At 45.8% G+C, this 14,264-nt stretch overlaps 1 protein-coding gene across 1 annotated transcript in view; it reads right to left on the bottom strand.

Annotated features, from left to right (window-relative positions):
• RAB10 (RAB10, member RAS oncogene family) overlaps positions 1-14,264 on the bottom strand; it is a 58,522-nt gene that overhangs the window by 21,177 nt on the left and 23,081 nt on the right. Inside the window, exons 2-3 of the mRNA XM_035899673.1 lie at positions 7,413-7,464; positions 492-552 (exon numbers count right to left, since the gene is read on the bottom strand). Of these exons, the coding sequence (XP_035755566.1) occupies positions 492-552; positions 7,413-7,464 (113 nt within the window). The remainder of the gene's footprint in view (positions 1-491; positions 553-7,412; positions 7,465-14,264) is intronic.

Raw genomic sequence — 14,264 nt, forward strand, 5'->3', positions numbered from 1 at the left:
ACTTTCCAACAAAAAACATGTTTTCGGCCAGCTGAGAAACCCTCCACAGTTCACCACGGAAAAGTACAAACTAAGTGCAGACGTGGACTGCGCTTTCTTGCTGACACAAAGCAAGGCTACTAGTCAATTTATAGTCATAGATTTGAGGCAACTCCTAATTTAAAAATTCCAGCTTTTAAAACACTTCCCACTAAATCACAGACTGCCAGGATGCTGTCCTCCCCAACAGGAGATTTGCCAACAGCCTGTCCAAGCGAGCAGTCAGTGACAGTGGGTATAAAAGCAACACACAGATCTCTTCCCCAACTCTTGAAAATAATTTAGGGGAATGCACAGGGAGCTTTACCGCTACTGAAAATACAAAACACAGTTACAAAATTAGATACCTGAATGTAATCTCAGAAAGGGTAAATTCTTCTCCTGAAAGCCTGCTTCTGAAAGAAGCCATCCAGAAGGATGCCAGCCCGCGGCTTCTTGGGTATATTACTCACCATATCTGTAGCTTGATCTTCTTTCCTTGTAATTCAACAGTCTTAATCTTGAAGTCTATCCCTAAAATAAACAAACACATAAACAAGTACTTAGTATTTATTTACAAAAAAATAAATAAAACAAAAGCAATTCCACATCAACTCAGAATTCCTGCAGAACAGCAGCTTTTTTCTCCTTTTACCCCATCGCCAGGTAAGCCAGGGATGTGTCTGAGTAAGCTGGAGAGCAAGAGGAGCACGGCTGCCAACGCGAACCCTCAGTCACTCACCGGACACCCTCAGCTAACCCCGTTAAGCTGATCTGGCTTGTAAAGGCTTTTAAGTTTCTCGCTTATTTTTAAGAATGAAAAATATCAGGTTTTTGCAATTTTTCTGAAGAACTTCCGAAAAGAAGGAATTGGGGAGTTTGGGTATAAATTTAAACATCCTAAACAAAACAGCAAGCTTTCTTCTTTTTTAAAAAGATTCCTTCCCCCAAAATGATTCAACTACAATATTTTGCATATGCTGAAAAATTATGTGAAACACCACGGTGAATTTTTTACCTTTATTTATTTTTTTACTCTTATACCTAATCCTTGTGATACTACCATTTCAGAAGCCCCTCCAAAAAAAAAAAAAAAAAAAAAAAAGTCTCTTTTCCCCCAAGATTCTCCTTTCCATTGATCTCGTTTGAGTAACCTACCTGCAAGCATAACATTAACTACAGAAATACGAATGCTTGTTCCCTGTTTAGTGTAACTCAAACCAGTCTGTGCGAGAGCCTACACCAGAGCACGGGCCAAGACTCCCGCCTGTTAAAAGCAGTCATCTCACTTTTTTACACCACTGAAACAAGCAGCAGAAACCCTAAACTGCCCCTTGAGCTAAACGCACACGCGCATGGTTTGTAGACAGTCAACCTCCAGCTTCAACAGTGCAAACAGAAGGGTTTAAGCAACACGAAGTTTTCAACCAGCAATAAAAGGGAAGTTACCAGCCGAAGCTGGCACCCGATGGCCACGTCTCTTCGTCCGGGTCCATCATCCCTGCTCCCACCTCTGACGTGGTGCAAGCAAAGTCACGACTTGTCAGAAGTGCGTAACCACGGCTCTCAAAACTCAGAGTAAGCAGAGACCATCTTGAAAGAGCACGAGTAAGGTTTTTACTTTTAATACCAACTAATACAAAATAATTCATGCGTTAATTTGTGGCAAAGCTGGAACGGTACCGCAAGGAAGTTAGTTAACGATGAGATTTGCAAGGACTGCTTGAAGAGGAGACGAAGGAGAGCTGTCCTGACAAGACCTAGGAAAGAAGAAACTAGCCAACTGAAGACAGATCCTTAGCCAAGACCAATACTGAAACCAGTATTTAATATTTCCATTATTAATTCTGGTGTAATAAATTGCGCTATAGGAAGTTTGCTGCTCACAAAGTGGAAGGCACTGTGCAAAGGACGATTAAAATAAGAAACTGAGAATCACAGAATCACAGAATGGTTTGGGTGGGAAGGGACCCCTAGAGGTCACCCAGCCCAACCCCCCCGCAGGAGCAGGGACACCTTGAACCACATCAGGTTGCTCACAGCCCCGGCCAACCTGGCCTGGAATGTTCCCAGGGATGGGGCCTCCACCCCCTCTCTGGGCAACCCCTGCCAGGGTCTCACCACCCTCAGTGTCAAGAATTTCTTCCTTAGATCCAGTCTAAATAATCTTGAAGACAGAATAAAGACAAGGGATGGGTATCAGCAGTACAAGATGCAACGTTACATGCCTGTTACCTACGAATTTCTCCTGTGAGCCAGCAGCTGTTTTCACACGACAAAGCCAGCAGACCAAAGGCTGAGACATTACTGTTTTACTTCCATGGATTAACTATAATCCAATGGAGAGGCAACCCTAGAACAGGCAAATATGACCTTGCAGGCACCTGGCAAGAAATTCCCGTCCAAGGCAGGGAAAGAAGAATATCGTTGTGCAAGACCTTGGTGAAACCTCATTCGTGCAGTGTGTACAAACTAATGGCTCTTCCCCGAAGAGATGGGCTCAGACCAACAGGGATGCCGTGCAAGACAAGCCAGGATGAGGACCCCCCCCCAGCTCCTCCAGAGCAGAAGAGGCTTGAGGACCACGTCTTGTTTCAACCTCCTCTTCACAAAATTTTCTGCAAGAATTATTAGCACAGAGTACATCCAGTGGAGCAGGAACACTACAAGCCATCTCCTCAAAACGCTCTGACACTAATTAGATGCCAGAGTTCTGACTTCCAATTCAAATCGGAGAAACACCGCTGATAATTTTTCACGCTTTTCAAAAATCTGTTTGTATCAAGACTTTTGAAAAGGCAGCAGCTGCGATCACAAACTTCCCTCCTAAATCTACAAGGTCATTTTATACCAAGTAAGATTAAACAGAATTTATGAAACACGCTATTACGTAAGAAGTCTACGTGGGAAGTCTGCTTTAAGCTCCACCAAGTCCAACTCCTTTTAGCTCTATGTACTACACATGCTGCTTCATTTTAACGTTGCAATATTAAATTTGTAAAATCTTTTCACGTAAAAATCAGGATTCCAGAGCCTCTCTGGGAAAGGCTACACAATTTTAGCGGCAGGGGGAGGAGAGTCCCCCTCCCCACAGGCCTGTGTCGTGCCTGGGGCGGCACTTGCTAGTTGGACCCCAACCATATGCGGCCAAAAAGGAAAACGGAGAATAACCCTTAAATAAATACCAAATGCAATTCCTCACGGAGCCTCTTACGCTTACCCAGTATTTCATAAACATGAACCAGAGTGTAAAGGGGCAAAATTCCCCATTTCTAAGGATTTAAAGCAGTGCAGTGGCTAAAGGCCAAGGTAGTCCACCAATTCCAGGATGTCAGCTCGGCGCCTTCAGACAGCAGTTTCAGGTCAGTGCTGCGTTTTCTTCCAGTTAGCCACAGCAGTACTTCATCACTCCTGTTCAGTTAAATTTATGGATCGATATTATAGGTAGTATCATATGTGCGTGGTTTGAAAAACAAACCCACTGAACGATGAATAGCCAACACACAAAACTGTCCCAAATACGCCCAGCCTTCCCTACATTTTGTAGCAGGTTGTTTGCTACGATGCAGTGCCCCACAGCAACGCTATCAAACGAACCAACACAGCAGTTCCCAAAAGATCATAAATAAAAGTATTTTACGCAGTGACGCTTACTTTTAGGTTCTACCCAGATAAAGCAGGATGTTTGACAGCCACTTTTCTTGGTTAAGATAAAGTAAGTTATTAACCCCGCCAAGGAAATTAACTCTTCCCTGCACTGAGAGGGATTTAGCTAACTCCAGTATTTGGGGATAAAATAAATCTCTAATCCCATGTTATACTCAGCTGCTATTCCACTGACAATATAATACTAGTTCAGCCCTCATAACAGAAAGATTGCTATAAATAGCAATGACTATTTGCCTCTAAATACTTTCGAAGTAGTCTTAACCGACTGGGAAAACCAGGCTTCTGCATGGCTCCAGTGCCCACGCAGTTCTAGGCCTTTCCAAAGAAGTCACCAGTGACGTGGTGCCGGCAGAAACACAAAGGCTTCAGAGGAAGAGATTACAGGTACGGGGAGTTTCCAGTAACGTTAAGTTCAGGAAAGAGTTTAAGAGGGTAACGGGCATAAAAATTGAATGGCCTGCAGGACGGACATATTACTATCACAGGAGGATAATGACAGAGCTAATGAATTAAAGATGAGCATGAAATTACTCCCTCATTAAGTGTCGGTTAAAGATATTCATCAACTTCAACAGGGCAAACTGGAATTCACAGAAAAACCTGGACGTACACTGCCAGCCTACGAAACACTTAATGTAACTCCATACTTGCGAATAACAATCTGGAAATGTTTGTTACGCCCCAGTACAGCTCTCACAGTTTAACAGCAAAGCTTCCTTACAGGCCGATCGTCCCAGGTTTCTGGGTCTCCTTCCAACTTCAAGCCTTGTACCAGTTGCTTACAGCAACATATGAGCCCAGGTCTGGCCAGAAACTGAACTCATGGCTTTAAAAAAAGACAAAAGCTATTTATGGATTCTTTAGGTTACTGGTCTTCGAGTATCGAGGCTTAAGAAGCACCACTGGCGGATCTCACGTATGTGCAAACAAGATCCACCCTTAGACAAATATCAAAAGCCACTTCTGGCCAGTGACTGTAAACCTGCAGGCCAAGGGGGGGTTCAGAAGCTGGAGACTCGTACGTCAGGCCACTGAAGTCCAGCTCTTCCGTCCCTACATCAGCAGAGGTTATTGTCAACGACTCCCAACAAAGCATTCCAGTTCTATTGGTGTAAGCTTAAACATCCAAATGTCTTGGTGAACGCAGAAGTATTTGCTCGTTGGTTCTGAGTTTCCATTGCTCTCGGACAAAACATATTAATGAAGGCCTAGGACTTGCGTCAGCACAACAGCGTGTTTTAAATCCATAATCACCACATCCAAACAGTTCTGTATCACTTTACACCTTCTCAAGCCCCTGCCAAGGTTTTGTAAAGATCACTCTTCTGTTGCTAAATCACAAACCAACTGTTCTTGAAGAGTGAACCACAGAAAGCCAGCAGTAAAACAGGGAGGGGGAAGGGAAGTTATTTTCCCGTCCATTTCAGAGCTACAAATGATGAGCTAGCCCTTTTCAGAGAGCACGAATTTTGTTTGCATTCTTTCCGAACAAAGACACCATTCAGCTCGGTGAGGACGCGGGGCGGTAGGAAGCGGAATGTAGGGCAAGAGAGGGGCAACGCCGCCGCGCTGGGAGCCCGAGAGTCAACCTGCACGTCAAATCACCATAACCACAGATGTAAGCAGCATATAAATAAGCACATTTTGTATTCCATTTGTTAGTAATTGCTTTGCAAATAAGACTTGAACAGCACTATGTATTTCCAACTCAGGAAAGGAAAACAAATGTGTACAAATTCACACGCCGGTCTCGTGTCCTCAAACTGCCCACCTCTGCGCTACAGGCTCCGGCAACAAGCAAGTACCGAAGAATTAAATTATTAAAGAACACTTTAGCGGTGCGCCTAAGCTCAAATTAACACCACGCTCAGATTTTCTGAGGAGCCCCCTTCGCCTGCCTCCCTCCCAGCCTGCGAGGGCGCAGGTTCGCAGCCGGAGCTGCGGCACTTTCGCCGAGGGTCTGAAGGTGCACGGGAGCATCCCCCACGCTAATCCACTTCAGACAACTAAAGCAAGGTTGGCGCCCTCGCCAGTGCTTTCAAGCCACAAAACGACGTAAATCTGATCTTCACTGCCTTTCAGAATTCCAGTGTCACTAAAGACAGACCGACCAGGCAGAACGAAATGGATCTGCTGCCTTCCTTTGAACGAACACCTTCCAGATTCACAAGGCGGGAGGAACCCAGCCTCAAGACTTAGGGCACATTAACACAGGGTAAAAACCACAAGACTCCCAGCTAGCGCAGGAACCCCATCGCAGCAGCACAGAGAAAACCTGTATCCTTCAGGTATTTTTCCAGCTTGCAGCAGGGCCCCATAAACAGCCCTAAAATGTTTTTATATATAAAGCAAAAATGCAGTAAAAGAAAGCTTACCAACAGCAGGAAGAGGCAGCAATAACTAAGCCTGGAAGCTTTTAAAACTACAAAATAACTTTGGGGCAGAGACCTTTGCAGAGCTTTTTCTAGTCTTTTTATACAGCATTTTAGACAAATAATCTCCCCAGGGATGTGGTTGACTCCGCCACATTGGAGACTGTCAAGGCTCAGCTGGACAGGGTGCTGGGCCATCTTGTCTGGCTGGGCTCTTGCCCAGAGAGGCTGGACCCGATGGTCCTGGAGGTCCCTTCCAACCTGGGGTTCTATGATTCTATGAACTACCTGATTATGAGATCCCTCAGCTCTTGAGACAGATCTGTAATATTTTAACACTTTCTTAAGCTTAACACCTTAATGCAGAAGATGACTTCTGAAACAAACTCCTAATCCCGATACTGCTTTATCACGTTTATTAATGTCTCAGGCGCACCACTAATAAAGAGGTGGTTCCTCTGACCCCTCCCAGTAACAGCCTTTCCAAACAAACCAAGTCCAGAATTACAAACTCCCCAAAGTCAACGTAAGTCCTGCAGACAAGCTGTAATACTTCAGAATGTTATTTCACTAAGAATACGCAGACATTAACATTTGTTATAGACTCATAGAATGGCCTTAGAGAATCGTATCATTAACAACGAAGTAGTTAAGATGGAATATTTTGTAAGAAAGCTTCGGATGTAAATACACTTTCTCCTTCCAAAGCAAGCCCAGCACAGGTGTATCAGGCAAGAGATGAGAGTTCTGGTTTTAATTGAGCTCTCAGTGATCTCAGTTACTACTTAGGTCTTTCAAAATATTTATTCTACGAGGTATTCATACCTACACAGTGTGAATATACAACATTCCCAACCACACTCAACATTTTAAGTACAAATATTATTTGTCAGAGGCTTTATACGAATTGCATTTCTAAAGTTTCTCTGCCTTCTTCACACCTTCAGCACAGAGCAAAGCCTCAAGCCTGGGTTTTCCAGGCATCGCACCCCACACCGGGCTCTGGGACTTTGCACTTGGCATGGAAGGTGTTCGAAGCACCGGATTCAGACAGAAGAGTTTCTTTGGGAGGAGTGATAGCAAACCCCATGCCAGGTGATCGTTTTGTGCCTAGGCACGCTGGCACCGATTCCAGCTCTACAGAGACCCGTGCCAAGTACGCAGAGATTACGCACACGTATACAAACCTGTTTTAAAGGACCTGAACTCCGCATCATATTAAAGAAAAAGAAAAAAAAAAGCCAAAACCAAACCCACAAACCAAACTTGCTTCTTAGCAAAACTGATATTGAACTTTGTTTTGATACTGCAGCAACTTCTTAAAAGCAGTGCATTTATAGTTGACAAACTTACAGATTAGATTATCCGGTAACAGCCTCAATTGCCATTCCTCGGAAGGAATGGGCTGCCCAGGGAGGTGGTTGAGTCCCCATCCCTGGAGGGATTTAAAAGAAGGAGAGATGAGGTGCTTAGGGACAGGGTTTAGTGGTGGGATGGCAGGGTTAGGTTAAAGGTTGGACTCGATGATCTCAAAGGTCTTTTCCAACCAAAGTGATTCTATGAGATAACCTATATTCTATGAGAAACCCAAGGATGGCTTTTTCCCAGGCGGTCTCTTGCCTCACCTGGCCTGCAGCAGGGCTTCTCCCACCACCAGTTGGGCTGCGGTTCTCACCCACCCTCAGCGAGGGCTGCTGGGGGGCAGCTGCCAGGCCCCCGGGGGAGCAGCATCCCCACAGCTCCCTGGGATGCCTCCTTCCACCTGCCCAGGTGGGACAGGAACGGAGCAGGCATCCATCACAACAGCGCCCCTGGTGAGACTCACACCTTCCTCAGAGTATTCAGGAACGCTCTGCAAGTCTGCAAACTCACCAGCCGTTCAGACGGTTCTGGAAGAGAAACTCAAGCTACTCACAGCCTCATCCTTCGGCAAGAGCTTAAGTGAAAGCCTAAGTTTTATCAGAGAGTGCCAAAATTCAGCTGACGTGGTAAGGAATGGGAGGAAGCTTTGGGCTAGTTGGGACAAGCTTCTATAGTCATGGCAATTCTTTCTGAAATACAGATTTGCTACCTTTGGCAGAAAGTAGGGCATTCCACTGCAGAGGAGAGAAAAATCTAGTCACTGGTGGCTAAAAGGAGCTGGAACCCACAGCTATCCCCCTCTATCGCTTAGATCTCACGTGGAGGATCTCCGTGGCGTCGTCTTTCTCCAGATAAAATTATCCCCCTCTATCACTTAGATCTCACGTGGACCGCTCTAACAGGTGGATCTCCGTGGCGTCGTCTTTCTCCAGATAAAATTGTCACAAAACAATAGAAGGAGTCACTAGATGAAGTCTCGAACTCTTGCTCACTAGAGCAAGTCTGAATGAGATTATCAGAGAGACTGAGACAATGGAGGGAACCTGAAAACCTGGGCTACTTGGCTTCTTTTAGGCAGTATCGAGGAACTGTAGATCCAGGTAAGGAACGGATACTTTAGGTTGTAACTACTTTCTCTAACAAGACATTTATTCACCAGGGGTGAGGGATTACATTGCACTTGAACTCCTCCTTGTCTTTAGCTCTGACCACGCGTAGCATGGTCAGCTACTTGGGGAGGAACAGAGCAGGAAGAGGGAAAGGCAGCATGACCAGCAACAAAACCCGCACAATCAAATCCAAACGAGAAGCCTATCGATGCTTTAGGGTCTGACAAGACGCAAAGACACAGTGCCCTTAGTCTAAGCTTAGCGGGCAACACTAATTTTGCTCATGCTTTTGTAGGAGGATGTGCAGTAGTTATCATGGCAGCTCCACACCTTTTGATTTTATGGTACTGAATCTACCCTGCTCTTCAGCTTTCAAATACATTTAATCTCATGAGTAAACAAGGTAGTAACTAAGTAAATAGGAGAGCTAGTCTTCCTCCTTCAGGAGAAAGCTCACTTGACATGCACGCTTATCTGCCGGTTTTCTTCTCTTTATGTGTACACATACATACACACAGACAGACCTCCAGCGTGCACGCCTATCAGTACCTACGTGTATCTTCTCTACACTTCGGCGTGGCAGTGAATTCTTTGAAGAAACAGAAAAAATAGCACTGTTTAACACGAACTTCCACATGAAACAAACAGCTTCCCTTTTGGTTTGGAAAGGTGAAAGCAAAGATGGCTGAATGCACGTTCTGCAAAAATCACCCAAGTCCTCAGGGCCCCCTTCGTGTCCCAGCCCTGCCGACCTCTCTCGTAGCTCTCCCGGAGAGCCGCAGCCGGTCCCGGGTCAGCCGCCACACCACTAACCTACCGCAGGATGCACGATGGGGTCAGAGAGCCCGTGTGGGCTACGCAGGCCTCAGGTCTGGACTATCTTTAGGTGGCTCATTTCAGAATCATAGAATCATAGAATCATAGAATGTTTAGGGTTGGAAGGGACCACTAGTGGTCATCTAGTCCAACCCCCCTGCAGTGAGCAGGGACACTGCTAACTAGATCAGGTTGCTCACAGCCCCATCCAACCTGGCCTTGAATGTTCCCAGGGATGGGGCCTCCACTACCTCTCTGGGCAACCTGTTCCAGTGTTTTACCACCCTCATTGTAAAAAATTTCTTCCTTACCTCTAGCCTGAACCTACCCTGTTCTAGTTTAAAACCATTTCCCCTTGTCCTAACACAGCTGGCCCTACTAAAAAGACGTTCCCCATCTTTCCTATAGGCCCCCTTTAGGTACTGGAAGGCCGCAATCAGGTCTCCCCGTAGCCTTCTTTTCTCCAGACTGAACAAGCCCAACTCTCTCAGCCTGTCCTCATAGGAGAGGTGCTCCAGCCCTCGGAGCATTTTTGTAGCCAGATACCTCAAGTTTTGCCCCAGTGATTGCCCGTGCTGTGTCCTCCACCCGCAGCTGGGGAAAAGCTGGGGGAAAGCACGGAGCTGCGTGGCCAGAAGCAAAGCTCTACACAGACAGACACACAAGTTCTGGCTAGCTAGCACAGCTACAACTGCAACCCCAGCACCAGTTCCTCCCCTTACAAAAAAACGGGGCGAGTTACCTACGTGTCCCAAGTCCATTTTATCATCTTCATTTCAATAAAACTAGCTAAGACAACAGCTCGAGACTGGCGCATGGAGCAAGCTGTGCTCTCCAGCAAGACTCTTCCTTTTGTCTCATTTTTCTGGGACATTATCCACTACAAGCAAATGCTGCTGTAAAACAAAGCAAAAATCAGGCACCTATAGAGAAGAAAATTAATAATAAAGGTAATAATGAATAGATTAATACAACTTTTTTCAAAAACTAACAAGATGTTTCTGAACCTGCCTGTTCTGGTCAGCAAAGGGGAAGAGGTGGGAGAAGATGGACAAAAGGAGAAGAAAACTGTACCAGGTAGCAACCATCAGTCAGTGACCGAGGTGCTGTTCTGCCCTCAAGGTAGTTTTAGGAACAAAGAGGATTAAAAACCAAAATTGTATAACCTAACACAGCAAAAAGCTTGGAAGTTGCTTTCCAAAAATGTAAGTTCAGCGGTGCTCAGCAGAACACGACAGCCGGATGCGGATGGAGAACAGAGGTGGCAAACGGGTACCTGTCACCAGCTGGACACACGGGGCCAGGCAATCTGACGGCTGCTGTTCGCCTCAGGTAACTCGGTACAAACTGCTGCGAACCAAAGGAAGTTACAAACGACGCAGGGTACCCGCAGCACACAGATGGCAGACAACTTTTAGCGGCTACGTTAAGCCATGTTGCAGATTCCCATCCATTTTAACTAAAGGCTACCACCACGCTGGTCAGACCTAAAATAAATGCTTACCAAAAAAAGAAAGCCTACAATCTTCACGACAAACTGACATGAGAGAGTTGCCTTGCAGTCTCCGAAGCTACAGTGACTCAGGGCTCCTGTTCAACTGCAGGCAAGGGAGCACCCACACAACTTGTTCAGACAGAGCAGCCCAGTGCCAGGACGGGTGAGCAAAGGGGCCCCAAAAACGAATTGAGGCAGTGCAGGACTCTCAGAGCCACCAGCTGGAGGCAGCCACGAGGAGAATGGGCAGCAGCCCCCTGGGACCAACACCGTGGTGTTGGTGTTGTATATACCGGTGGGTATCAGGAATCACAGAGCAGGCGACATGGAAATGGCCTCTTGGCTGCCTTTGCTGTCCTCTTCTAAACCTTTAATTCCAACATTTCTGACATTCAGTGACCAGGAGTATAATGAAGTGCATAAAGTATGAACTGGAACAGGTTGCCCAGAGAGGGGGTGGAGGCCCCATCCCTGGGACCATTCCAGGCCAGGTTGGCCGGGGCTGTGAGCAACCTGATGTGGTTCAAGGTGTCCCTGCTCCTGCAGGGGGGTTGGGCTGGGTGGGCTCTGGGGGTCCCTTCCCATCCAAACCATTCTAGGATTCTATGAGCAGACTATGGATTTATGCAGTAGTAAAACAGAAATCCAATGAATTCATGCATTTCGGTGTTTCAACTTCTCTGCACTAGGATTTTGGCGCAGAGCACACAAACTAGAGCAGCAACACGAACTCACTCTTCCGGCTCTGCAAGGTCTCAAGTCGTGACAACTCGGCATTTGCAGAGCACCAGAAGTTGCATCTACATACAGTAACACACCCCTTATGTGAAACCTCAGGAAGCGTACACTTAGTTAATTCTAATAGCCTAAGACTGTTCCACAACAACTGGGTAAGAGAAAACATCCACGAAGGTAAGCGTCCTGTTTGAGAGCCTGGTTTTGATCGAGCCAGGCATGGGAGGACAATGGTAACGAGTGGTTTAACTACTTTAATTCCACCGGCCACAAATGATGATTTGATTTTCCTTTCCCGAAGGACCCTCCCCGAGAGCTGTACCAGTCTGCCATTCACTAAGCAACCCACTGCATCCTTTGGCTTAGTACCCTCATGAAACGTTCACTGCTTTATCTCGAGGCCAGCAGCCTCAACCCACGCCACCTTGATAGCAGCAGCTACACAGAACTGTTTTTCTTAGTGACATTCCTAAGGAACAAGCAGAGAAACTGCCAGGGGCATAGCTGTTATCTCTGCCTGCTAGGGATCCACGCTACCCGAAGTATCCTGGAAAGTGGCATTTTTGTAAAGCAGGTATCCAGAAAAGTAATTACGGCCACAGGAAAGATAAGCTGGACACTTAACGGGTGATATTTGCTAGTGTGACAGTGCGTATCCCAGCGAAGCACTCAATTACACATAGCATTTACTCTTCAGAATGCAGCAGATTCTCAAAATCCAAACAATCAACCTACCTTCAGCTTTTAACACAAGAGATTAAACTAGAGATGCTTTAAAAAACTGTCTTTCCTCTTCAAGAGATGGATCAAGTCCTATCAGTCCCTCCAAACCACCCCCCTGGCTCTTTCCTCACCTTCAGTTTTTGAATATGATTTTATAGCATCTTTATAAAACTTTCTCCACAGACTGAATTGCACTAACAACATAGGGACAGAAATTCCAGAGTCGGTAACGTTAAAGGGAAAACGCGGGACAGCAGCAGCAGCACTCTTGCCTGATCATCTCCTACCAATTAATCTATTCTTGACGAAGCAGATGACAATCCTGCGAGACGGCAGCTTCTTTAGCATGACCTACATACTTCTATTCTAGATGCCTGCATTTGTTGTGCTTTCAAATGTCGTCACACGTCACGAACAGATGAGCCATCGCAGCAAGGCTCAGCGTTGCAGGGATATTTGTTTATGCAAATCAACACTGACTAGCTGATATGGGGGACTCGGCTGGATATTCGTTTTGGTGACAAATCCAGCCCAGGGCTAACATCCCCCCCCAATAACGGGTGTAATCCCCCCCAAACAATGGAAGGCCATCGTTATCCAGCCTGACCTCTTCTCTGGGAAAGGCCACAGACCGGGAATTCTTCCCTTTGCAGAAACGGGGGATCCTCACGCTGCACTGCTGCTTCCCTGTCTGCAACTGCCTGGCCAGTATTCCCAACCGGCTGCCCCATATTCCGCCCGTGGCCACCAGCCAGTTCAGGGATGAACAACAATGTTCAGAATTACAAGATTCAGAATGGCAAGAGTGAAGGGCACTTTCCCAACTTGAAATTCTTTTTGAAGTGTTCCCGTTCCCCTTCAAAGCGGCAGACGAGTTGGAAGCATGCAAGCTTCCCTTGTGCATCAATCCACGTCAAAGATGTATAGTAAATCTAGGCCAAGCCTACCGCCTTCTAGCGCACCAGAACTTTCCCCTCACTACCAGCCTCACTTGAAACCCCCTCAATTTTTCACAGATTTACGTTAAAATCAGAAGGTAACACCTACATGCTAATTCTGGAGTAAACCAGGACAAGAGTCAATATTGCTACCAGAAACTCTTTAAGAGCACTTGGAGGCAATATTTAAAAAAAAAAAAAAAAAAAAAAAAAATATCAAATACTCAAGGAGACAGAGGTGTTGGGAACGGCCTGTTCCCCATACGCCAGGCTGCTGCACCTACACAGGAACCGGGACCTTCTGCCCCTCCGCTATATTCTTGTCGCCTATAATTAAAAAATTAACCACCTTCAGAAGCAGACCTTGACATCTCTTTCGTTCCACTTTACTCCCCTCCAACAGAGAGAAGTCCGTTACCTTGCTATTATGCACTGGCTGCTTGCAGACGCAAATCTTTATAGCTGGAACACAAGCAGTACAGTTTTTCTTTTGGGTTTTTTTTTTTGTTTTTTTTTTTTTAAATATCTTCACATTTAGGTCTCGGAAGCCATAAGGAAGCAAACAGTATTAACAAGTCAAGAATTCCATGAAGCTGCTTCTCCTCAAGTGGCGTTGTTCAGATGTTTAACAGATTGATTATACTGTGAAGTGCTGTTCCATCCCCATACCTGGACTTAAAACAGCAAATCCAAATAATCAGAAGGCAAGAAAGGCACCAGTACAATTCAGCACGGAGTCCGAGTTGAGGTCCCATCACGTGTACCTGCTTGGAAGGCATTTTAGAACGGCACTGCCTCATTCCACAATGACACCTGCAGTGACTTACCAAGAATTTTCCATATATCTCAAGTTCCAGCTCCCTTACTCCATCTACCGCGTACGTTTAAATACTGACGTGTAAACAAAAAGCTAGTAATGAAGTTTACTTGCAGAGATTGTTACAAAATACAACATTCCTGTAAAATGAGGATAACGACTCCTGCAAGGAAGGAACTAAGATACATGAGCTTAAACACATGAATTCAT

The sequence above is a fragment of the Egretta garzetta genome, unplaced genomic scaffold (genome assembly GCF_000687185.1).
Source record: "Egretta garzetta isolate BGI_Z169 unplaced genomic scaffold, ASM68718v1 scaffold520, whole genome shotgun sequence".
Lineage (NCBI taxonomy): Eukaryota > Metazoa > Chordata > Aves > Pelecaniformes > Ardeidae > Egretta > Egretta garzetta.